Source organism: Phlebotomus papatasi, chromosome 3 (genome assembly GCF_024763615.1).
Source record: "Phlebotomus papatasi isolate M1 chromosome 3, Ppap_2.1, whole genome shotgun sequence".
NCBI lineage: Eukaryota > Metazoa > Arthropoda > Insecta > Diptera > Psychodidae > Phlebotomus > Phlebotomus papatasi.
The window spans coordinates 39,060,601-39,086,804 of record NC_077224.1 but is presented as its reverse complement, the minus strand read 5'-3'; the positions used below and the strand labels follow the sequence as shown (position 1 = coordinate 39,086,804).

The 26,204-nt window shown below is 36.5% G+C and overlaps 1 protein-coding gene across 1 annotated transcript; it reads left to right on the top strand.

Annotated features, from left to right (window-relative positions):
- The first annotated feature begins 41 nt into the window (after nt 1-41).
- LOC129805576 (brefeldin A-inhibited guanine nucleotide-exchange protein 3) lies at nt 42-23,093 on the top strand. Its single transcript, XM_055853578.1, is given in 6 exon segments — nt 42-713; nt 807-940; nt 7,172-7,763; nt 7,766-8,129; nt 12,246-15,735; nt 21,247-23,093. Coding segments are annotated over 6 exon segments (5,985 nt in total). The 5' UTR covers nt 42-628; the 3' UTR covers nt 22,567-23,093.
- The last annotated feature ends 3,111 nt before the right edge of the window (nt 23,094-26,204 follow it).

Below are 26,204 nucleotides of genomic sequence, written 5' to 3'. Positions count from 1 at the left end.
CATGGGACTTCTCCTGCTGTATCCAAAGCCCCAACCATCTGTTGATATCTCTCCCCAGTCCCGGACACTTGTTGCAATGCCACTCCACGTGCTCTTCATTGACAACTTTTGGGCAATTTTTCAGAGTGGGGTGTATCGATTTTTCCAGGAAGCTTCCCCTGTTTGGAGTTTGCGTATTGAGGCACTGGACAAAAGTATCCATTTTTCCAAGATGTCGTCCACCTCGAGAGTTATTAGGAAGTTTTGCAAAATCTTGTGCTAATCCATGGAAATAGGGTGTCTGTGAACTTTTCAAATTTATCTCTGTGATCCCCAAGTGTCTCTGTGAATCTCAAGAAAGTGAATTTTTTTACGAGATTTCATCCAAGTGCTAGAGAATTGAGGATATTTGGTATACAAACTGAGGTGTTAAAAAAAAACTTTCCTGAGGCGTAGTTTTTTGCATTAAAAAAGGCTCTTAAGTAGGTTTATTGACTCAAAGGATTTAGTGAGAGAGTTTTGAGGTGGTTCTAGACATCCTGGGAATATATTCTGATTCAAAAGAGCCCGGAAAATTTCTTAATATCCCAACAATATGGTAGAGTGTCAAGGAGGGGCTCTGAATTAGTCATCAGTCGACAGCCACGATATGGAGGAGCTTTTCTTGAATCTCGTGAAGGAGGCAACGGGGACGAAGTTGTCATACCTAAAACAGGCAGCTCAGTGTGCTCATGGTAAATTGATGAATTGAATGTGCGAGGAAAATGCCCTCGAAACATAGCAGTGCCATATGGCATGGAAAAATCAATATCCTGTCTTGTTTGCAGATAAACTCTATCGCCAGCATGGCATCCATCGAGATCCGTCTTATGATTTGCGGTCGGTGTGCTTGGCACCGCTTCAAATGGCGCTCGAAACACGACGTCCTAAATTTGTGACTCTGGCTCTAAATGGAATGCATGTGAGTTTAATCTAGATAATTGGTCCGGAAAATCCTTTTTGCCTTACACCCGAAAGAGAAAAAGATAGAGAGAGAGAGAGAGCAGAATATTCTCCCCGAAAAACATTTTCCTAAATGTATATTGATATTAACCCAGATTTTGGAGAGTGATTGAGGCAAAATATTTATCACACCTACAAAATGACACTGTAATTTTCCTGCTCTAATCTATTGATTTTCCTACTAATATTGTTCACATGGGGGAAAATGTTGAAGTGTCAAGATCGTCTGAAGGTCAATTTTATGTTTATTTGCACTAATCATTGCGTGGAATTGGATTGTTCATTCCTTGTTAGTTTTACCGCCACGAGACAGTGAAAGGAAAAAGCCGTTTCAACTGAAAGTGTCTTTTAGAACAGGATTATGGAATTAGGACAACAAAGACTATTTTTATTGATACAAGATTGCTTCGAAAAAATAAAGGAGAGTCTTCAATTTATTCTTAAATATTAAAGAGGGATGGCAAAGCTTCCCAGCCTTATTTGTGACATTAATGCAATACCTCAAAAGTATTTCCTCATCATTTACCTATATAATTCCTATTAATCCTATTAATGCTCTTTATTGGTTCAATTCATGAGTAGTGTTCACGAGTCAAGGATTTCGATATTTTTTTACTTTGTACTTAAGTTTAAAATGACTTCGCAGTAATATAATTGAATTTCGGATAAAAATTAGTTATCGGTTATGAATCGGTTCATTACCGATTGAAATCGATTCAAGTTTGTCAGGAATTCCAATACCTTTCCAACAAGCCCAAACATGATACCATTTACTTGAGAAAAGCACTCTCTAGAGCCTTTTAACCTTTTGACCTTTAAAAATCGTAATCCAGGAATGATTCAACGCTATTTTTGTATATGAACGTATATAAGAGGAAATACATAACAAATAAGCAATAAAAAATTAAATTAGATCAAAAATCAAATTAAAACAATAAGGGCGTAGCGATGGGCTACTTGCTTGCCACGTTAGTCATATGCTCTGCTGTTAAATTTGGTTCAAACATAATCAAGTGGTTGGGATTCCAATTCCTGACTTTTTTTTTTTTTTTTTTTTTTAGTAAATTTCACTTTCAATTTATTAAAATTAACTGCTTTTGAACATAGGCCCTTGAAGCAGACCTTAATAATATACATGTAGGGGAAAGTGACCATGCTTGATACGATCCAAGCTTGATAATAACTATTTTTTTCCTATGTTAATCAATAATTATGACTCATCGCAATATATTTCAATAGCTGGTGCTAAGCCTCACATTTCCTAAAAAAAATAGGATCCTAGCTCTTTTTTCCTAGTTTCAGGAAGCAAAAATCAAAAATAGACCCAAAACTGTAATTTAGATACATGATAATTCATAAGTATTTCTTAATTAATGTCGCTGTACAGGAAAACTACTATCATAGGCACATAGAGGGTTCATCAGTACTAATATTTATGTAAAAATATTTTTAATTGGTGGACACTGTTTTTGTGGGTGGTAACAAATTCATAAATTCTACTTGTGTCCATCCTATATTTTAAGAAGGGTCCATGAATGATAATTTTAATGTGGCAACTATATCATTAGATGTGATTATTTCATAATTACACCTATTGTAATCCTCCAATTTTATCGACAATTGACATAACCTTCAACCCTGTTGCCTTAATTTTAAGGTTGCAGAATGACGTTTTCATGGACTCAAAGTGAAAAAATGGTTTTCGCTAGCGCCCTAATGTCATAAAAACATGGCTTAGAAAAATTACATAAAAGTTATTTTAAAACTAATAACCAGTCGTACAAACGATTTAAGCAGATAGATTAGAGTTCCCTCTAAATATTGATGTGCAATTTTTTGTATCCGGTGAATTTTTTATAGTCAAAATGGGCCTCCGAATTGTCGAATCAATTATTATACAGGAAGGCCCCGGATCCAACTTGTATAAAAATGGCTACTGAATTTCTATTTTCTTCTTGAGGAAAATCTAAGGATTTCCAGGAACTATTTGAGGTTGGATTATGAACCTCATAAGTGAGACATTTTTTTGTCATAGTGCAAGAATCGCTTCGGTTTGTGTGTTAATCAGAAAATAATCACAAACCTTGGACATCATTTTACAGTATCAAGCATGGTCACTTTCCCCTACAATCATAAAGTCAGAAAGCGATAACTTGCGCCCACCGGCACACAGTGGGGCAGAATACCCAAAAACCTGGCAAAAATTCGAAAAAAAATTCGAATTTTTGAAATCTAATACCGCCAAATAATAGTTGACTAGTATCCTCACTAAACCTTATACCCAGATTTTTTTTCTTTAACCCATTCAGTCAATGTACCAGAGATACTTGAGATAGAATGTTCATATTTTGGGATTAGTTTCCTACAGATTAATAGATGAATTTTTTGAAAGGAAAAAAAATTTACCTCATATGGGGGCGCGGGGAGCCCCTGCCAAACACACGTCTTAACGGTCACTGAATTTAAATTCTGTGCATTAATTCATTACAAACTCTATTGCTTTAGATAGAGTGACTATCCAAGAACACCAATTGGGAACTAGAATTCTAATCAGGAAAGAGGAAAGAGGCCAATTTTAACAAATTCGACGAGATGTCGTATTTTCCGTTCGCCATTTTGAAAATAATAACAAAATGTATTTTCATCTCTGTCGGACTATTTTTCTCAAGTAATTAAATAACTAACGTTACTAAAAATCCATTCCCGACAGCAGTTCGGATAAAAATTGCCTAGAAATAAATCATCAAAAATCACACAATTTGCGTATGATGTATAATACCATGGTAAGGAATGGGTTTTATGGAACCTTGAAATAACACGTCAAAGTTGGCCTTGCATTGCGATTTAGTCAATTTTATATGGGAAAATGACATAAATTTGAACCAAAGAAATAGTAAAGAGGCCCGCGAGGTCCCGATCTATAACTAATTTCTATTTATTCTAGAGGTCCTGCTCTGTCAAAAACCATCGAGAAATCTTGCTACTTTAGTGCCATTTTTTGGCTATGATGCAATGAATTTGTTGAAAATTGACTTTCAAGTATATTGCATGAAATTACATGTTAATGTTAGTAGAAGGGGTCTAAAGTTTTTAATGGTGTATCTCAGCTCAAAGATTACTTGGGCGAATTAACTATTATTAAATGCTACTTCAATTTCGTCCCTATGAACGTCTCTCCTTCCCCTTCAGAAACTACTCTTTTTGGAATATTTCAAGAAATAAAGCACCTTCATTTTTTATATGTTTTATTGTGTCCTAGCGGACATTCCGTTCATAGACACCTGTGACTGAAAAAATCGTCATCTTGAATCATACAATGTGAAAGTTTAATCACTCTGGAGCACCTATTTCTCAACCAAAATGGTCAAATCATGATTTTTTGGAAAGGTCTTGAAATTTCTAACCTGTATACATACATAGGTCCTAATCGATTATAAATTTATAAAGTAGCAATAATTGATGTGTTTCGCTTAAATTTTGTTTTTTGGCAAAGTATCAGAACCGTCAAGACAGTCTAAATCCAAAGTGCTCATTGTTTTTTTTTTTAATTTAATTTACATAAATAAATTTATGTTCTGCTTCTGTGAACACTTCTTTAGTATCCATTTGTACATTTAGGTCTCATTCTTAGGAGACTTACAACTAATAGAAAATCACAATGTTTGCAGCTTCCTCTTACACATAAAATACGTAATCAACAAAAAAATCTTCTTCAGATTGGGTTATAGAGATATTTTTTTTAAGTCACTCACTTATAATATTTTAAGAATTCAATCGTATAGCTATTATAAAATTAAAAAAAAACAAGTAATATATAAGACTGAATAATATTATCTTAATAAAATAAAATTGTTAAAAGGAGTGTTTTTCTTCTGTATTACAAGTGTGGAGCTGTTATATAAAATTTGATTTATCACAAATAACGGTATTTGTGCGGTTTTAATGCTAAAAGACAATTTTTAGAGGAAAACTTAAGGTCCATTTTTTTGCAATAAATAATATCCCTATCTCATCATTTATCCGGTAATGTTTCAATTTTTTCTCTAAAATCCTTGATTTATCATTAATGCCTCGAAAGGGATGACGTGATCCGATTTACCACTTTAACCAGTATATTCTCCTTGAAATAAGAGCTAAGGTTAGAAAAGATCATAAAACTGCTAAAGCAAGATTTTTACAAAACAAAATTTGAAGGTCTTCATACTAAAAAATAAATATTTTTCTTCTAATACTAAGATAAAAATTTCAACAAATAGGGTAAGTGTGCCAAATTTCGGCATAGTTGCATGCAAGCGTCAAAGTCTCAAGTTTGAAATGTAATATTTTAAATACAAATTGATTTTATTTATTCTTTTTTCTGAAAGAGTGTTGCTTGGAACCTTGCAAAGACTTTATCGTCTTTACTTACTCTAAAATCATTCTTAATACATTTTAAAATTAATAAAAATATAGACATAGCTTTGGTACCCTATTTCGGCCACCTTCATTCTCATAGTTCCTTGCCCTTCGGGAATTCTTCCAATATCTTTTTCACATCATCTCGTTTGTCGTAGCTACATTTTTTGCTATTCTTTTGCATTGTATAATCTCTAGAATACGTAAAATCTAAAAGTTCATGGAAATTCGAGGAACAAAAAAGGTGGCCGAAATAGCAAGCTGGCCGGAATTAGGCACACTTACCCTAAGTGTTAATTCCATTCAATTTTAAGAAAATAAATCATTCTAGAGTCATTAAGAATGCAAAAATACCATAAAATATTTTTGCCAGGTTTTTGGGTATTCTGCCCCACTGTGCGGCGTCTAAGCGTACACAGTAAAAAATTTTGGCACATATTTGTTCCAAAAATTAGCTCGTCCACGGACAACATACTTTTTGGCACAACCTTGTTCATTTTACGAGACTCAACAAGATAATCAATATTAGTAACGAATTTGTTCCAAAACGTAGGTTGTCTACGGACACCGAAAATTTTTGGAATAAATTTGTACCTTCTAGAAGAAACAAAAAGATATCCAATATTAGTAATGAATTTGTTCCAATAAATAGCTCCTCTAGTATAAAATCGTATCCCTCCTCTTACACTCAGTCAGCCGTCACCAATGAAGCGAGGAGGACGCCAAATCTGTGGCAATTTTCGTGCTACATGGTTTCACTTTTTTAATTCGAGATTCCCTTCCCCTCTTGCTGCCAGCATTCGCATATGATTTCGTCATGCACGCGTCTGTATAAAACACTCTTAAATTGATTCTTATTTGATGTTCTTTTGAACTTTCGCCACCGAAATCCATCTCGACTGAAGTATAGGCCTTAACTGTAAAACAAAATCTTTAACACGAATTTGTTCCCGACAATGGGAAAAAAAAGATTCCCGATATGAGTAACAATTTGGTTCCAAAAATTACCTCGTCCACTGACACCGAAAATTTTTGGAACAAATATGTTACAGATGTAGGAATAATATTGTTATAAAGAAAATGTACCAATTTGTTTCTGACAGTGGGAACAAAACAGCCGAATGCAACAAATTCTATTACAACTTTCAGGAACAAATTTGTATAAAACGAAATCAAATCAAATTTGTAGATATTCCACCGTATCAAAACGGTTCCAAAAGAAAACTCTAACAAAATTGTGATTATATTTCGTAATAAAACTGTAAAGAAAACTTTTTGGAACAAACAAATATCGTCTCTAGGTACAAATTGGTTCCAAAAAAAAATGTTCCAAGGAATACTTGTTCGAATATTTTTGTCAGTGTCCAAAAATTTTTACCGTGAGTGCTGTGAAATTTTTTTATGTATGGCAATATATTTTAATAGCTAATCTTAAGTTACACATTTCCTGAAAAACATATATTTGAAGCCAGAGTGTGTGTGCGAAGTCTTATTTTCAATTTTAATGGAACGTAATGGAAAATTTTCTTTTTTTAAAGTCTAGTTAGAAAATAAATAATTCTGGACAAACTTCAACATTTTCCTCATTTCCTTGTTGAATTTCAGAATAAATGTACGATTAAATGAAAATGTCTCTGTAAACATTGTTGCACTTAATTAATAAGCTGTAAAATGCCTTGACACTCTGAAATTGCACAATTTAACAGAAATTTGGGCTTGGAAAGTCATTTGAAAATTTATTCCCTTATTCCGCATTTAATTGTTCTCCTTTTGTTGCTGCATTTGCTGTCCCTAGAGAGTCATTCGAGATGAACGCTTTTACATTGGCCTGGAGCCAGAAGATGATTCCCTGTGGTTGCCAGCCCAACTCTTGCGAGCCACTGCAAATGTTACGACATCGCAATCCAATGAGGATACTCTGGTACATGTTCTGCGGCTCTTTCTGGCCATGGCGTGTTCACCTACGTGCACACTCAATGGGCGCCTCCTCATTGAAATTCTCTGCCGCTGCGGAGAGAATTGGGAGAATGGCACGAGAGCCGTGAGGGCAGCATCTTTGGCTGCAGCTAGTCAGTGCTTAAGAACATTTTCGGCTTTTCTGAAGGATGAAACAGAAGAGATTATGAGGACGGCACCTGGTGCTCTTGTGACGGCAAGTCAAGCAGCAGCTGTCTACAATGAGGTGATTCCTGTGATGCAGTGGCTCTGCAGCCGACTGGTTGAGCCACGTGTAAGTGGCAGTCCCAAGAGAACTGAATCCAATGGGACTCTCTTCCTCACAGAATGCATTCTCACACTCACAATATCGCTACCACGAGATGTTCAGTCAAATCCCCATTTTACGGCATTTCTGTGGCAGAAATTCTGCCCAACACTCGCAGCATCCCTCGATCACCGGGAAGGGTGAATCTGGACAAGAAGTTCACGTACAGGGATGCTCTGCACATAATTGAGAGCGAAACGAGGGGATTCTTCACAGGACCTGGACTCGATGGTCCGCAGGCTAGATGTATCTATCTCACGGCAATTCAACTTTTACGAATTGCCGGAACTCAAGGATCTCTCCGGCCAATGCTTGAGGCTCTCTTTCATCGGATGCTACTCTTGCCATCACCGCAAAATCGTACTGAACCCTTGCGATGCGTCAGGGAGATCTTCAAGTGTCCAGAACGCCTTGTAGATCTCTCCGTCATCCTCTATCCAGACAAGAGTCAAGGACAAAGCTGCAGTGATGACATGGCTCTCTTTAGATTGTGAGTAATATTTTTTTATTATATTCTCAATATCGAAAAAAAATACCTTTACAAAACATTCAGAACATATGTTGAAGGATTTAGTCTGATTGCAATCTGTTAAATCAAGATTAATAGCGGGAAAAGAGAGAGAAAAAATAACACTAAAAACTTTTGTAGAACAGTTAAAAGTTGGAAACAAAACTGCTTCAACTTGCACAGAATATCAAAAGTTTTCTGCAATAAAACTTGAAGCGATTTGGATGGAAATGGGGTTCTTGTTGCAGAAGTGAAAAAAAAATCTGCTAAGGTTAATGGTTCCAATTAAAACAGATTTGCTGTTAATTTCGTTTTCTCAAATTAAAAGATTTAATTTAGTCATTGCGTAGTGGAGAGCGAGGCAATTCACAAAAAATGTTTTTGCTGTTTCACTCAAAACAATTTTGTTCAATTTTGCTAATCAAAATTTTGAGTAGGTATTTTTTACCAAGAATATTTTTTAAAGCCTAAAAAGATGCCTCAAATAAGGTCAGATTCAGGACTGTTTTACAATTTCAGGACTACACAAATTTTTGTCTGGTTACTGATTGTATATTATAAAATCGACTTTTCTTCTCGATTTTAGGTGTTATTCCTTCTAATCACACCTATTGTAATCCTCGGATTTTCTCAAAGTGCTCCGATCGAGCTGAAATTCACAGGGTATATGTTTTGAACATCCCTGATGCCGAAAATCATAAGCCGGAAATTTCGGATCCGACTGCCGTCCGCCCGTCCGTAGTACGCAATATCTCCGGTTTGGATAGAGATATCTTCATATTTTTTTTTTAAAACATATCTACGCGCGCGTACGACGATTTTTGTGCTATTAATTTTTTGAAAAACCGGTTCTAAACCGGTTAAAAATCACGTTTTGTAGTTTATCTAAGTATGAGATTTTGAATTTTTATGTTTATGTTGTAGTCCAGAAAATTTAGACCAATTTAAAAAAAAATAAGACATTAGTCGAACGGTTCTCGAGATATTTCACTTTAAAGATTTCAATTTTAATGGTGCAGGCACACCTTTTCAATTGAGTGAATTTCAACCGATTGAAATTTTACCTCTTACTTTTTCAAACTGAAATAAGATACATGTGTCTCTTTCTGTCAAATGAAAATTGAAATTGAAATTGAATTTCAATTTCAATTTTAAATTTCATTTGACAGAAAGAGACACCTATATCTGATTTCACTCTGAAAGAGTAAGAGGTAAAATTTCAATCGGTTGAAATTCACTCAATTGAAAAGGTGTGCCAGCGCCATAAGAAAATTTGCTATTAGCGTCTCAGGCGGGGAAAAAAGCGGGAGAAGCGGCGTCGGACAAGCTTTCCTCATATATATAGCACTCTGTCACTCTCCCTTTCTCTCACTCTCCCTCTCTACATAGTCAGTCTATATTCGAAGATTTGTAAGGTGGCATATACAATTCACGATCCGCGATATCTTTCGCAGATCTCCGCGAGGCGCGAATTTTTTCGAGGGGCGCGAAATTTTTCGCAGATTTTCTCGGGTCGCGTATTTTTTCGCGAATTTTCGAGGGGCGCGAATTTTTTCGCGGATTTTCGCTGGGCGCGAATTTTTTCGCGGATGTTCGCGGGGCGCGTAATTTTTCGCGGGTCGCGTATTTTTTCGCGAATTTTCGTGGGGCATGAATTTTTTCGCGGAGCGCAAATTTTTTTCCTGATTTTTGTGGGGCGCGAATTTTTCGCGGATTTTCTCGGGTCGCGTAATTTTTCGCGAATATTCGCGGGGCGCGAATTTTTTCGCGGATTTTCGCTGGGCGCGAGTTTTTTCGCGGATTTTCGCGGTGCGCGATTTTCTCTGGTCACTAACAGAGGTTCTCAATGAATGTAAAGTTGAGGCTTCTATCTCTCATAGTTTCCGAGATAATCGACTTTAAAGATTTTCAGACACTTTTATGCATTTCTCATCAATTTTTTTTTCATTTTCCAGTGAAATTTTGCACATATCAAGCCTGAAAGAGGCTCTAAATGGATATAAAGTTAGAGGCCTCTATCTCTCATAGTTTCCGAGATAATCGACTTTAAAGATTTTCAGACACTTTCATGCATTTCTCATCCAATTTTCCTTATTAATAACGATAATATGTTATATATTATGATACGATGATGATTACGATTATATGTTATGATATAAATATCGTTCGAGTTTGCCACAATCCAAATTTGCAATGAAGGAATCGTAGCTCTATAATAAGCTAAGTTAATGATAAAACTAGATCAGCTCATGACACGCCAATTTCATCCGATTGAATCGAAGGTTCGATTAATCGAAAAAGCGATTTTCGATTAATAGATCTCGAATATTTCGAAAACTAGACGAGGCTTTTTCTTTAAATTTTAGTATGTTGTAGCTGAGGTCGAGACCTTTCCAACGGTGGGTCGCACTCCTCCCTCGATGTTCCCTGACCCGAGTTCTAACCAAAAATGTCATGACCGGACTGCATTTTTGGTGTTTCTTTTTTTTTTTTTTTTTTTTTTTAATTAGGGGTTCATCAATAAGATGATTGCCCCATACTTTTGGTGTTTCTGAAGCGGTTTTGACAAAATTTTAGTATATATTACATCTGAGATCAAGATCTTTCTAACGATGGGTCCCATCCGTCTCTACCCCAACCCAATGTACCCCGACCCTTACTTTATCAATATGGACCGGACTATATCTCTAATGTTTATTAACCGATTTCAATGAACTTTTTTTTCTTTTGTTCGCCGTCCCCACTTAGATTATTTAAAATACAAAATGACCAGTGATAAGCCCAGATAAGCTAATGGTAGCTGAGATTCTTTACAGGTGACCTCGAAAAGTGTGCAACTCGGAGTGCTTACAACTCGAAATGCGTGAAAATTCGATTGTGAATTGAATTTTGAGGGTAAAGAATCGCGTCGAGCCAATTTTATGCATGTCGGTGGCCGATAACCGTTTGCTAGACGCGATTCTTTACCCTCAAAATTCAATTCACAATCGAATTTTCACGCATTCCGAGTTGCAAGCACCCCGAGTTGCACGCATTCCGAGGTCATCTGTAAAGAATCTCAGCTACCATAAGCTTATCTGGGCTTATCACTGGTTTTTTTTTCTTTTTTATTATGTACACTTTTCTTATATAAGAGGACATGCCCTACTGTTTTATCAATAAAATGTAAATGTAAAATGTAAATGGAATGGTGTGTTGTACAAGATAATTCATATTAGTCGTGTCTAAAGTTTTCCTTATATAGTCAAGTGTGCTAATCCGGGCGCTTCGCTATCTGGATCGTTAAGGACTAATGCTCAACGCACAATAAATTTTGTTTGTAAATATGTTTTCAAAATTTCTTATGAGAGAGAGCGAGATGACTAGATCTCGATTTCATTCACTCTCATTGAAATGACAAAAACCTGTTTAGAAAACAAAACTTATTGTGCGTTGGGCATAATCCACTTAAAATAATATTTTTATTTTTATTTCCGCAATATAGTCACTACAGTAACATAACATAACTATTCAAGTTTGAGAAAAAGCATAAATAATATTTTTATCCATTAAATAAGTGAGTGTAATCGACTCATTTCAATCTTGTGCCAGCTGGGTTCTTCACTAAAAATTTTCTTTCAAAGATCTTTTCGCTAATGACAGCTGGTTGATTGAAAACATTTATTGTTTTTTCCTTGTGAAAATAGTGTTTTAAATCCAAAGGTTTAATTTAAGGTGAATTAGCGAAAGGTGACCCAGTTAGTGTATGTTGACTTATTTCAGTATTATCATTATTTTATAAATTTTCTTTAATATTTTTGATAATTTTCTTTTTATATTATGTTTCTGAATGAAACAGTGAACAATTCTATGGATTTAGAAGAAGTGAAAAAGAATTTCATCAGTCCAAAAATAAGGGTTTAAGTAGGACTCTTCGGAAAACGATCCAGTTACCCAACCTTACTATACTCAGTCAATCGTCAGCTTGTGAATATAACAGTAAATCAGTAACCGGCTTAAAATTATAAACTTTAAATTTTAAATAATCAAACTATAAATTATCATGAGATTGGGTTATCAATGTCTTAAATTCTGATTAGAATCTTCCCTTTCTCCCAGAATAATTGATGCCATGGAAGAGTGTGCTAATGCTGCGCAAACTGGTGGCTCTTCAGAGGCTGCTCTGCAGTCCAGTGTAGAGTGTGTTGTGGCTCTCTTGAGTAGTCTTCAAGTGCTGAGCTCAAGTGAAATAAATGACTCAATTCTGTCCAATCAAGCCATGGAGACCATAAATTCACGATACACACATCTCAATGAAGTTGATTATACGGGTCCTCTGACTTATCAGTCAATGGCACGCCTTCCAGCTCCCTATCGGGATGCTGTGGCTGTATTGCGACAGAATGGCTTTGAGACATCTTCAGCATCTGATAGTGATGCTGAGAATGTGGAAGCTGAGGTTGCTTCAAATAATTCAGGGGATACTGAGGGCCCTGAAGAAGAGATCCCTACGTCGGGTGATGAAGTTTGTGGTGATTCTGGATGGCCGTATTCGTATTTAGAAGCTCCAATTCCTGTGAGAAGTGATGGGGATATTGATCGGAGGCATGCTAAGGAATTTGCCAAGCAGCTGACAAATGAGCTTGTGCCGAAGTTACTTCTGTTGAGGAGTTCTGTGGAAGTTGATGAGGCTATGCAAGAATTTGCAAGTGGTATTTGTCAGCAGAATAGTTACAATTTTTCCGATTTTGACTACAATCTCACAGTGATAAATGCCGATGGGATTTATCTAGCTACTTATTCTGCGTTGCTGCTGAGTCTTCAGCTAACACGTGCTGGACACTATGACAATCCCGAGGGTGGTATTATGATTCCACTGTCTGAACAGCAATTTGTGACTTCTGTACAAAATGCTGGTGTTCTTGTGTATTTGTCTTCAGCTTGGCTCTGTGAACTGTATCAGTGCATTTTGGTGACAAATCCACTGGTGAGTCTCAAAACAACTGACACTGATCAGTTTTATTGTGCCCTGGTTGATATGCTGTGCGATGCTGGTGGCTGGGGTCCAACGCAGATGCTGTCAGATTGGCAGCGTCTGCAGACAGTGGCCAAGGTACAGCCTGATCTCAGTGAGAGGCAGATCGCGGCGAAGAAACTGGCCAGGAGGTTGCTAACATGTTGCTGGGATTCAATGGTGACAGTTTTAACAGCTGGTCTAGGGGATATTGAGGAGTTTAAGAAGAATCGCTTGGTAGCATTGTCGAAGAAAACCCTGAGAACGAGGAGGAAGCAGAGGAATGACGGAGAGACTCTGTATGCAACAAGTCTGGAAGGACTTCATGCAGCTGCAACGCTTAGCAATTCCCTCAATCTGCAACATCTTTCTGGGAAAATTCTTGCGTTGATTGCCACAAATGTCTGTCAGTCTAATGGTCCGAGAATTCCTGCCAATCAGGCTCTGTCTATGGACGTTATTCTATCTGGAGGATTGGAATTGGGTTCTTTCAGTGCAGACTGTTGGCTTCCGGTTTTTTCGGTATGTCGTCATGTGGCTCAGATGGAACATGAATTGTTTAGCCTGCAGAATACGGCAAATCTAAATGGGCCAAGTGGAGTAGGAAATAAAGATACAAATGACAATTCTGACAATCGTGGACTCAATGCAGGAACTGGAGCTGATAAACTGAATCTCAGCGCTTGTCCTATTGACGATGATGAGACTTGTGTTGATGTTTATAGTTTCCTTCAAGCACCTCTGCAGAATCCCAATACGTCAGTTTCCAGCATCTTGAAAGCCTACACGGGTAATGAGCCGGCCCTATTGACTCAGGCGGATACGGCAAAGGTTCTCTGTGCCCTATCCCATCAGGCAGATAATTTGTTCAGTGATGCCGCCGAAAGGCTTAGCCTTCCGGCATTGTGTCAATTCCTACGGAGTCTGTGCAAAGCCTCACGGGAGCAGTTGTACAGAAGCTCTAGTGGGAAGAGTGGACGGAAGTCCTGGTGGCCATCTAGGAGTAACTGGAAGCAATCTCCGGATTCCTATCCACTATCACTTTTGCTTCATCGAGTTGGAGATGTTACACTGAGAGTTTTCCGTGGTCCACGGCCTCTGCTGCATATTCTCAAGGTTTGGGCCATAACGGGACCACATCTGATGGATGCTGCCTGTCACAAGGACAGAACAATCTCCAAGAGAGCCATTGAGTATATCCATGATGTTATTACGGCACTCCTAGTGGAACAGTCAGAACTGCCACATTTCCACTTCAATGAGGCTCTGCTGAAGCCATTTGAGAATCTTTTGAGTATGGAGACGTGCGATATTGATGTGCAGGATCAGATTGTGGCGTGCCTGTATGAGATTGTTGAGGCACATCGAACAGAAATCCGATCGGGATGGAGACCACTCTTTGGGACACTCAGAAATGCTCGCAATCGTCCACTTCATCTATCCAATGTCACGGACATCTTTCGTGTTTTTCTCGATAGTGACAATATGCTGGTGTTTGCTAATGCCGGACTTGACTGTATTCTGTGTCTGTTGTCCTATTTGGAGATTTCGGGTAGTGCTACGGGTACCGATGATGATACTATACGTCCAACTGATTTTCTTCATGAAACTCTTAAATTTCTCGAGCGTTGCTCCTCAATTTTGGCCTTTATGTACACCATGCCCAAATGTCCGAATCTCCATTCAACGTACAAAATCAAAGGCATTAGCTATACCCATGTCATTGATGCTAACATTCCAAATTCCATGGAAAATTTCACATATTTCGGCAATGACTATTTACAAAATAACAATGAGAAGCACATGATCTCCTACAGATCTCTGCATATTGACAAAGAATCTGTGGTGAAGATTGATGAGCTGGACAAAGCGAGCGGTGTGCTCAAAGTGTGGTTCCTTCTGCTCGATGGTCTCACAAACTCCCTCATTGTCTGTCCCACATCCCATCAATCGCCCATTCTGCAGTGCATTTTTAAACTGTTCAAACTCCTCCTGATCAGTCCGGGTATAGACTTTGGTTTCTACTGCATCAATCATCTGCTGATACCTATGATACAAGACTGGTTGCGGTATGTTAACAAGACACAACGCAGTTGGCAGCCTATTGAGAAGAACTTTAAGCACTGCTGTGGAATGGCTACGGATCTCATTGTGGAATTTATTGAGAAGTCCCAGCGCAAGATTCCCTCCAATACGACAATACATACCAAAGTCACCAGCATTCAGCGCCCAGTGGACAATCTCAAGTACAGTCAACTGAAGGGGAAAGCTGAGAGTTCATCGAGTAGCGATGAAACCACTTCCACAGACTCCCCTACGAAAATTCCAGCTCCAGCTACGTTGGCACTCAAGCAATTGTTGCTGGTACTAATTGAGTGCACGGCTCAGGTGCAGGAATCCATTGCCAGAGTTGGAGTGTCCTGTTTGAAGCACGTTATCTTGTCAACAGGACACATCTTCAATGAGGATCAGTGGATGATTGCCTGTTCGGCCATTCACAGAGCTTGTACCGTAACAATAGCTCCTCTTCGGCAACTGGGATTTGCCTTCAATGAGAAATCCAACAGCTTCTACGGAGACTGCGCTACTGTTAAGGTAGGACTCTTTTTCATATTCCTATTCCCTATCAATTTTTTTTCACCTATTTTAGGCATTCATTTACGGTCTTGGTTTCTATGTATGTTATGATATCTTGCTGCATTCTTATGGCCAATAGCTAGTATAGCTAGGCCTCTATTCTTATCATTGACTTAGGCACACATGGACAAACTCAGGAATCAATATAAAAATGTAAAAGTGTAAACCTGACAATATATAACCTGTGAAGGGGTTTTCCATCGTTTTCACCCTGGAGGTTGGTAACCAACACTAAGACGGCGATGGCCGCAAGGTATGAAAGGTTGAACATGGCCAAATATTGTCAATGATAATGGAAAATAAATACAATACAATACATTCAGGCTCGATTTATACCAAATTATTTATCATATTTGTGAGGTTTTACGTGTGTAAAAATATCACCCGTATAAATAAATCTCAATAAAACTGTGTTAAACACCCCTCGGTGATTAAAATCGACTTGTGTAAGAATAATTCAACCTTCAGAAGATTATTTAAAAGCAGAGCTAAACATTCCTCGACGACTTCAACTAACCTGCAAACTTTTAAGAAACACCCGGTCGAAAGGACCAATTTCTGCAGGTTTACTGGATTCCGGCTTAGTGACGCCGACAGACTTCTCACTAGTGGAGTAATACGATCAGTAAAATCTATATATTTTCTGAACATCCCGAAAAGCAATCTTAGTTTCCTGCAGTTTATGGCTAAATTGAAAAGACATTTTCTAAATAAATCAACTAATAAATTCTTGCCTTAACTTGAGTAAGACTAATTGAGCCTTTGAATTTCCAAATAACGGAGTGAAGCATCCCTCGGTGATTATAATCAAACCTACAATTAACCACGGACTTTAAGGAAATCCGGTCGAAAAGACCAATTTGTGCAGGTTGTTCGATTCTAGCTGAGCGACCACGTACGACAGTCTAAAGGCCCAAATAGACACAGGCTGATCCTCGAGAGTATTTAGGTTTTAAAATTCGATAATAAAAGATTACGTAAAGGAAATTGATGCAAAGGACTTCTGATGATCCTAAGCCCTAAGTAAATTACAGTTTGGAATAAATCCTTATTGTTAAGTTCTACAGGCTAAATATTCTCGAGGATCAGCCTGAATCTATTTGGGCCCTAATAGGCCTGCGTTGTAGAATTCTTTGGTCCGAGACGAAAACGTTCTTCTTCCCTTCTATCGTTAGACACAGACACTTATCATAATTACCGGGTGGATGCGACACAAATAATTCGGGCTTACAAAATCAATGTCGATGAGTAGCTCAATTTAAAATTACTTCGCAGTTACACTAATCCTTCTTCAAGAGACGTAACAAACCAAAAGTATTTAATATATTTTTGCATGTGGAAAATTTACTTTAAAATTTAGGGGAAGTGCTCATAATTTTGGACAGTCTGCATATAAGCATCGATATCCTAAGTTTGAAGTGCGATATTTTCAATACTAATTGACTTTTTTTGTTACTCTCTTTTCAGAAGGATTGTTTAGAAACTTGGCAAGCTATTTATCGTCTTATTTTTACTAAAATTAGTTTTAATACGTTTAAAAATGAATTGATATGTAGAGGTGAATTTGACTCTTATTTTGGACAACTTGGTTATTAATTTTTACAACTTGTCTGTAAATTTGGACAGATAATCCGCCTCAACAGGATGCCCATTGTTCGTCATTTTATGAACCAATCTTACCAAGTCCTCTTCCTGGTCATGTAAGGGAAACGTGGAATGTCACAAGAAGCCCGGAAACTTTCCAAATCATTCATTAAAGTGAGTTGACTTCGGTACTCCAAGTACGTGCGGATTCGCTCATTCCCTGCCCTTTCCGGGAGCCTTTCAAGGCATTTCTCACTGCATCTCTTTCGTAGAGATGATGCTCCTTTGTTTCTCCAGGCATTTGTCCAACCTAGTCATCACAAAAGCTAAAACTTCACGAAATTTCGTGAGAAAAACACCTGTCCAAAATAAGAATCATCTCCTCACTGGTGAATGTCTTAAAAAATTTCCCATTTTTCACACGAAAAATATAATTCACAAGGCAAATCTCACTTCAGGTCAAATGTACAAATCATCAGTAACGTGAATCAACACAATATTCAATGAATATTCAATAATATCACTCAAAAACAGCGAACAAACTTTGTTAGTACTTCACCAAAACTAAATAAGACTGAAGTAAGCCACGAAGTTCTGTCATATTTCTCGTAAGCAATTGCTCACACTGAATTTTCAACAAAGCAATTTCAACTCAAACCATATTCAAATTTTAACGTATTTAGTGTCAAAATCTTCCAAAAAGAACAAATATTTAGATAGAATTCATTATTCATCAAATATTGGAATAAAAATCCATCATTTTAATCAATTTATTTTTAGTGTCCAATGTTATCCTCAAAGTGTCCAAAATAAGAAACTGGACAAAATTATGAGCATTTCCCCTATATGAAATTTTGGTATCTGCACTCTTAGAAAAGTTTAGACGTGATTACTAATGAAAATTAGTTGTTCGGGCGATTATTATCAAATCTATTTAAAATAGTTCTTATATTCTTAAAACATTATACTCATAATAAATTTATTAGTAGTGAGAATATAAGACAATATTTACATGGATAAGTTGCGGCAATTATTTCATAATGCTTTCATACAATTATATTTGCTTGTGTTAATTAAATGAAATCATTATCCCAACTAATATTGGTCACTAATTCCTTTTAGTTCTCACAACCAATGTAAATAGATGGGCCTATATTTTCATAAAGTTATGACTACTTTTCCAATAGTAAAGAGTGGTTTTTATTTTAGTAATGCGTTGAAGCTCTTTCGAATTTTAAGCAACTAATAAGAAATATGCATCACAATGAATGCTATATAGTAACCACAACTAATATGATATAGTTATTACAGCCAATAAGATGGGTATCAACCTCATTTATTTAGTAATTGGAACTAATATGTTATAGTACCCATTACTATTTTGATTTAGTTGTGATAACTAAATGCAAAGGATACTTTAACTAACTGTGGTCAACTATTTCATTTAGTTACCCAAACTAAATATATAGTTGGGTCTATATTTACTATATTTTATAGTTCCAATAACTGCATATGAGCTTGTATGAACTAATTTTTTCTAAGAGTGTGTTTAATCGGATCTAAACAAGTTTTTCGTGAAAATGGGTACAATATTTTATGATACGAAGAATTGAATTTGTTTATGCACAGTGGTTGATACGATTTTTACTGCTCGAACTCAAAGAGAAAGCAGCTATAATAATAAGCTGTTTTTTTAAACTTGTCACCTTCCTGGAACTGAAACGGTATAAGATATCAACTTCTGGTCTTCGGTGACCCCTAATAAGGAAAAAACAATATCTCCAGACGTTTTTTTTCTTTTCCCATTCCTTCTAAAACCATGTTTTTTGGTTTATTTTGAAAACAGCTCCAATGATTTATCTTATTTTTGGATATATTATGGAGGTAGTACAGGTGATCATTTCATTCAAACATAGCTATCACCGGAGAAATCGTCATCTTGATTTTTTTAAGACCAAAGTTTAACCAGTTTAGAGGCCCACTTTTCAACCGATTTGGTTAAATCTGGATTTTTTTTGGAAAGGTCTTGATATCACTAACGAACCAGTTAAATATTCGTAAATGACATATTATTTCTCGTATTTATTGACATTTTTTGTCCGTATGCTTGTAATGACCAGCGTACAATGACTTTTGTTTGTAAACATATTTTCAAAACTGTTTATAAGAGTGAACGAGATGACTAGATTGAGACCTCACTTATACGGACTTCAGACCTAAGGCTTAGCCACATGGCGTAACTGCACTAATTTTTTATCAATCACGATTTTTGGAAAAAGTTAACTTAGGATTGGATTAATGACCTATTAGGCTTTCAAAAAGCAATAAAATTGTTCGCTATTTAGGATTTTGCAACAAAAATGAAACCAATAAACAAAATCAGTAAAAGGTCTTACATCTAGCCTTAGAAAATCCATCAGAGTCTGATAGGGACAAAAATAGCCTAAAAATTTAAGTAATTTTTCTGACAATACTAATGAATGATACTTTTCAATCTAATGAAAAATATTATGTTTGAGTATTGTAGTTTCTTTTTACAAAACGGGTTTGCTTAAAAAATTGAAAGTATGAAAAAATAATGAAAATCACTTTTCAATATGAGAATTTAAAAATTCGTCATTTTTGAGCTATCCTAGATTCCTTTAACCTTCTACTTTGCAATTACGCACAGATATAAGGGAAAAATAACTTTAGGTAGTCAGGAAAAATTATTTTCTTTATGAGACACCGGTGTTCCAATCGTCCTTAAAGGGTTAATCGTATTGGGGATATTTGTTACAATGTAATCATTTTATATTGCTGTTGTATCCTGTGTTGAAGAATCAGCTAAGTTCATTGTAGACCGCCTAGGAGTGCTCTCCCCGTAGTGCGGATGCTTCTTCCATGCCCCCGGAGTTGTTTTGGGCAGAGGCGGTGCATTTTATTACGTTTTATCACAGTGAAAATGTCTTTTTCTAACATTCAGTTGTTTGTACTGGGTGGGACTCAAACTCACAACAGTGAGAGTTAAGTCAGAGATCTCATCCGCCCAAGACCCAACGGTCTTGCCTATTGCGCCACTGAGATTCCCATGCCATTGAAACATTCCTAATAACGATTTTTCAAGGTCAAAGGTTAAAAAGACAGTAGAGATCGCATTTATCAAGCGAATGGGTTTGTTTTGGGCTCGTTGGAAAGGTCTTGGAATTTTTCACAAAACTGAACCGGTTCCAATCGGTTATGAACCGGTAATGGACCGGTTCATAACCGATAACTAATTTTTATGCTAAATTCAATTAAGTTACTCCTGAGGTATATTTTGGGAATAAGTGATTTATAAATCTGTTTAAATCGGTTGTGAACCGGTAATGAAGCGGTTTCGTTTTGGCCCCATTGTGCAGTGTAACACTAGGAGGGAGGGAACGTTCTGGGAATAAAACAAGAACAATTCTTAGATTTTAGTTAAACATTCATATTAGGAGTACATTACAGTGCAAAGCAAATATTGCTATATTAATGATAAAAAAAACGGTCAGTGATTAAAAAACGATAAATAAATGTATATCTGATTAAAAAAATAACAGGAACAAAAAAAAATAAACAATAAAAACGGCGCTAAGCAAGAATCGAACTCGAGACCTTAGCGTTATAAACACCGTCCACTTGCCCGCTGCACCACTACTGCTGCATTTGCTGGTTCTAGGACTTTCTTTATCATATACAGTTTTGCATGCAATCATTTTGGGCGCTTTTCTTGAAAGAAAAAAAAATTTAGCACTTTTTGAGTATGACAATCCTTATGATGCCCATCCCCCCGTCTATGTTCTTAATATGAAGCCAATCAGAATTTGATGACTCGATGACCTCCCTTGTTAGAGTACGCTCAATGATGTCTTTGATTTTCAGGTGGCTGCTCGAAAGGACAGCACAATTGACGAGCTGCAGAGAATTTATGCTCTCGCTCAGCAAGTCTTTCTCATGGACAATCAGCGGGAATTGCTGGCTTCGAAGCCCAGCAATCACGATGGCAAGCACATTATCGATGATCGTAGTTACTCCTTCCTTCTCTATCCTCTGCCTAATGGTTATGGGCACAATATCGATAACTTTGTAATTCGCATCCCATACAGAAATCTCGTGATTGGTCTCCTGGCCAATCAGATGCTGCTGCAGCTCGTGGCGAATTTGCTGCTCAGTAAGCTAAAGTGCGTCCCACCAGAAGTGCATGGGTGCATTTTTGAGGGATATCCGGCCAATGTTAAGGCTGAGTATGAGTTGGGTTTCAGGTCGCGTGAGATGCTGCTGCGTTGCATAAAGCAGTACATTACGAGTGCTTTTGAATTCGATTCGCGTCCAGGGTTGAAGTTTCTCATGCAGAAGGTGTCCAATATTGACTTTGCAGCTAATTTGTATAAGCAGATGATCTCATCGTGGATGGTTTACTTCATATCGCTGGTGGATTCGTATCTGTCAGATATTGAGGTGTATAATTTGACAACTGAGGATTTACTGTATATCCTTGAATCTTGTTCCAGAGTTAACACCACCACGGTGAAAAAGAAGGAGAATTTCGTGAGATATTTATTTTGTCTGCAGGATGCGTGGAATTTAATCTGTGAACAGTATCTCAATCAGTCGAATTTGCATGCTGGGAAGGTGGTAAAGGAGGATTTGGGGGTTTATGAGAGATGTGAAGAGGATCAGGTGGATGATTGTGCGGGAGAAAAGGTCGATGAGGAAGTTGAGAAGGATACCATGAGTCACAGCAATAATCCCTTTCATGACAACTACAGGGAAGAATGTGAGTCTGAGGAGATACGAGAGAGGAGACTGTCACTGGGTTCGGAGAAAATGAGGACAGAAGAGAGTGGTGGTGGAAGTTCTCCGAGTTCTGTTAGTAGTCGTCATCAGCCAATAAAGCGAATGAATCCTTTTGATATAAATCGCTCTCCATCTGTCGATGGGAGCTCCATGAATTTCTCCAGTGAGTCCATAAATCAGGCAGTTTCGCCGGAAATTGAGCAGCAACGTGCATCGAGTATCCTAAGGGATTCGGTGTATAAACGTGCTGCAATCACACAACTTGTGATTGCATCCATGGAACTGCTCAAATCGCTACCCGAGGAATCTTCGGAGAAGCTCAAAGTTCTCCTGACACCAACAATTCGGGAGGCATTTCGACTGGTGAAGGCGCAAGGGCGTGAAGTGAAGGTGGAACAGGTATAATTGCTCAATGTATACCGAATAGGTATAATCGTTATAAGTTTTAATCCTCCACTTCTTCTCTTATGACACCTCTCTATCAATTTATCCTTTCCAACTAAATAGCTTCTTTTTCTTTTTAAAAACTCTCTATAATCCACTTTTCACTTCAACAGAGAGAGAATTTTATTTCGATATCGTGCTTCTTTGCTTCCTTTTTTCAGTTTAAGAACAAACAAACAAACAAAAAAAACACCTTTTATCTGCTTCTAATCTTATAAATTTTGCTCCGCTGTATCTCTTATTTAATCACGTTTTGCCATTTTGCGTAGAAAACTAAATTTTCAAGAATGTGTTTATCAAGAATATAAGTACCTCTTCCTCTAACAATATATAGTATAATCGTATACATGAGACATATAGCGGAAAAAAAAGAAAGAAAAAAAACTATATTTATTTGTGAAATAATCAACAGTTATAATTGTGTGCAAGCAGCAGCCAAATATGAAAATTTTATTGCAAAAATATATTTGTGCAGAAATACTAAAATTGTTTTTACACTTTAGCATATTTTTCAACTTTTTTCCCCTATGACCTTTCCCTTCTCAATTTTGATAAATTATGATTGAAAGCAGCGCTGCCGAGATGATGGGGATATGTTCTTGGGAGTTTCTTAAATGTTTTGCTGATTCTCCAGAAGAAAAATTCAATTTTGCCTGTTGTACTCGTCAATCATCCAACATTTTTATTTCAAATAAGGATATTGGTTAATATCCAGCTTTACAGTTCATTTAAGAACTTTTCTTCAACATGGTTTAATTAAATACCCCAAGGAAATTGCAAGGGGATTTTATTAAAAATTTGTATGTATTTCATCACAATATTTTACTGACATTTTAATTAAAAATCAAGAGCTGTGCTTTATTAATATATTCAACTCGTAGTGAGAATTATTATATGGGACATTATCCCTCATGGCGTCTACACACTAGAGAAGTTTATGTCCATATTGAAGCTCAAGTGTAGAGAATTCACTTCAATATGGACATAGGACTCAGTCCCGGCATTATGCACTTCGGGATTAACTCTTTCGCGTCACACTTTTATTCAGCAAGTGAATTCATATAAAATTGAGTTTTTCCTAATGTTTTATGATCAAATATAATAGTTCTGAGAGGAAAAAAATTTCCTTTGCGTGAAAACTCGGAAAAACTCCGGGTCATTATGACCCTATTGTCGGCAAGGGAAGTATACATAGGGGAAACCGGGGAGGTTTGGGACAGGGGTAGTGTAGGACAAGGCGATTTTTTCATTAATTTTTGAGATAAATGGGATTTAACCACTACTCAATCGTGAGCAATATTAAGATGTATCTAGTCTAGACTAAAAGAATGGATATCCTCAGTTTCATTCTTTTAACTCTATGAACACTTTCTTAAAAATTGATAAAAATTGTATTTTTTGATTTCTCAGTTTTGTTCTTTGTATTTTATATCAACGATATATAATCAAAACTTTTTTATTTCATTAGGTAGCAGTGTAATCTGGAAACATATTTTTATAAAAGTTTCAGTAATTATACGCTCTTGTTTTTTACTTAAAGGTTTTAAATGCCTAAAATACCCGCGGGGATGTTTGGGACGTTGATTTTCGACAAGAATTTAGGTGGCGTGCAATTTTTTATTCTCTAAATGGAGAGTAATGCCCAGTTTCTACTGGAAATCTCCCTCTTGTGCAAAGTTTACATGTGGAGCAGATTTCTCTAACTACAGGGACAATTAAATCATCAATGTCTTGGGAATCAATAATTCCTTCTCAGAGGATATTCGATCTTTGCTCAATCCCGTTAAAGACTATTTTCTCGAAAATTTCTCGAGCAATATCCTCTACAATTCTCACAAGTTCTCCAGAAAAGGCTAGACGAGAGCTTTTTCAGAGAAATAATTAAAAAACAGGTAACATTCAGTTGTCGTAAAATCACAAAAGGAATCCGTCAACGAGTTCAAAACTAAAAATTGCAAGAAAACCTACTCGCTTGAGAATTTGATGATCATGATTGCAATATTTAGAATAAAAAAGCAAATAAAGGTAGATAGAAAATAATAGGAAAATACTTTAAATAACTAATTGAAAATAAATGACTCCTGTACAAATTAAATCGATATTAATTTCTAAGTATGAAAAAAAGATTAAACATTTTTATTTCTATTAGAAATATTTTTAATCTAGTACTTAAAATTAATGAACGTGCTCCAATAATGCAAATTATGCGAGAAAAAACGCGTCCCAATCGGGGAAGTTTGGGACAAAGCGTCAATTTAATGTTTTATCTTCTCCAAGAAAACTCAGCAGTTTTCCAAGTTCTATCGAGTACTTCTTATAAAGTCAATACCCATATGTAATATAAAATTGTAATAGACTATCGTAATTTTTTGGAATACTGTCTCAAATTCGAAACATGAAAAAGTGTCCCAAATCTCCCCAGTCTCCCCTACCATTTTCAAAATCTATATCACGGACTTTCTTAAGAGTTTTTTTTTGCTTGAAGTTATTAATTTGGCCAAAACCATGGCAACTGGATTGTTGTGATGAACACTGTACTCCTGGTGTCCAAGGAATCTTCCTGGTAATCCCTTGAACAGTCTCTGTCAAAATATTTTGAGTGGTATTTGGCAAAATTAAACTTATCCACATATTTATTCACGCACAATACAATTGCACAATATGAGACGCTTGCAGAATACTCTAAAATATTGAAAAATGTTATAATTCATCAGACATAAAATGAAGTGTCCAGGAGCAAGATATTTTCCTTCTGGATTTCACAGAGAAAAACAATGTCCCAACTGTCCCAATTGCATTGTTGGCACGAAAACACTTTCATAAATTTTTCACTTGCCGACAATAGGGTCATATATGACCCGGAAAATTCTACGTCCTTTTCTGGAAAATTGAGAGTAGTTTATTACAGTAGAGTCTCTCAAATCTGAATCTCTCAAATTCGAACGCCGTTTGGATTCAAAATGTCAATTGTGAGGTTATGTTAGAAAGTTCGTATTCTTGGTGAACGAAAATCATACATTATGGTCGTGTAAAATGAAAAGGAAGTGTGCTACCACTAAGACTTGCGAGAAAGTACGGGAATTTGATTCAAAGTACAATTTAATCTCACACAAATTTGGTTAATTTTGAAAAAATCGTTCGAATTTGGGAGGTGAGAAATGTCAAAAATACCCCCCGAGCGTTCGAATTTAGGAGACTCTACTGTAATATACAATCTTTGGATATTCTATTTTGTGTTTCTAAAGAACTTTTTGCTGAAAAAAAAATAAATGAATATAAAAAATTTTGAAAAAGAAAAGTCATTTCACAAAGTTCTAAATTCGTGATTTTTTATCACAAATATTTTCTTTTCCTGAATATCTGGAGTCTTGAGAAAATTAGCCAACCTTCTATTGTGATGTCGTGCACAAACAGATAGATTTCAATTAATGTAAATAGTAAAAAAAAGCTCTTTCCCCGGGTCATATACCCTAATGACGTGAAAGAGTTAAAGACTTACACATTTTTATTAAATATCTGTTAGCATACCATCAATTACACTATGCAACAAATTGACAACTTTTTTTTGGCACACGGATCTCACATGGTACGTATGGTGG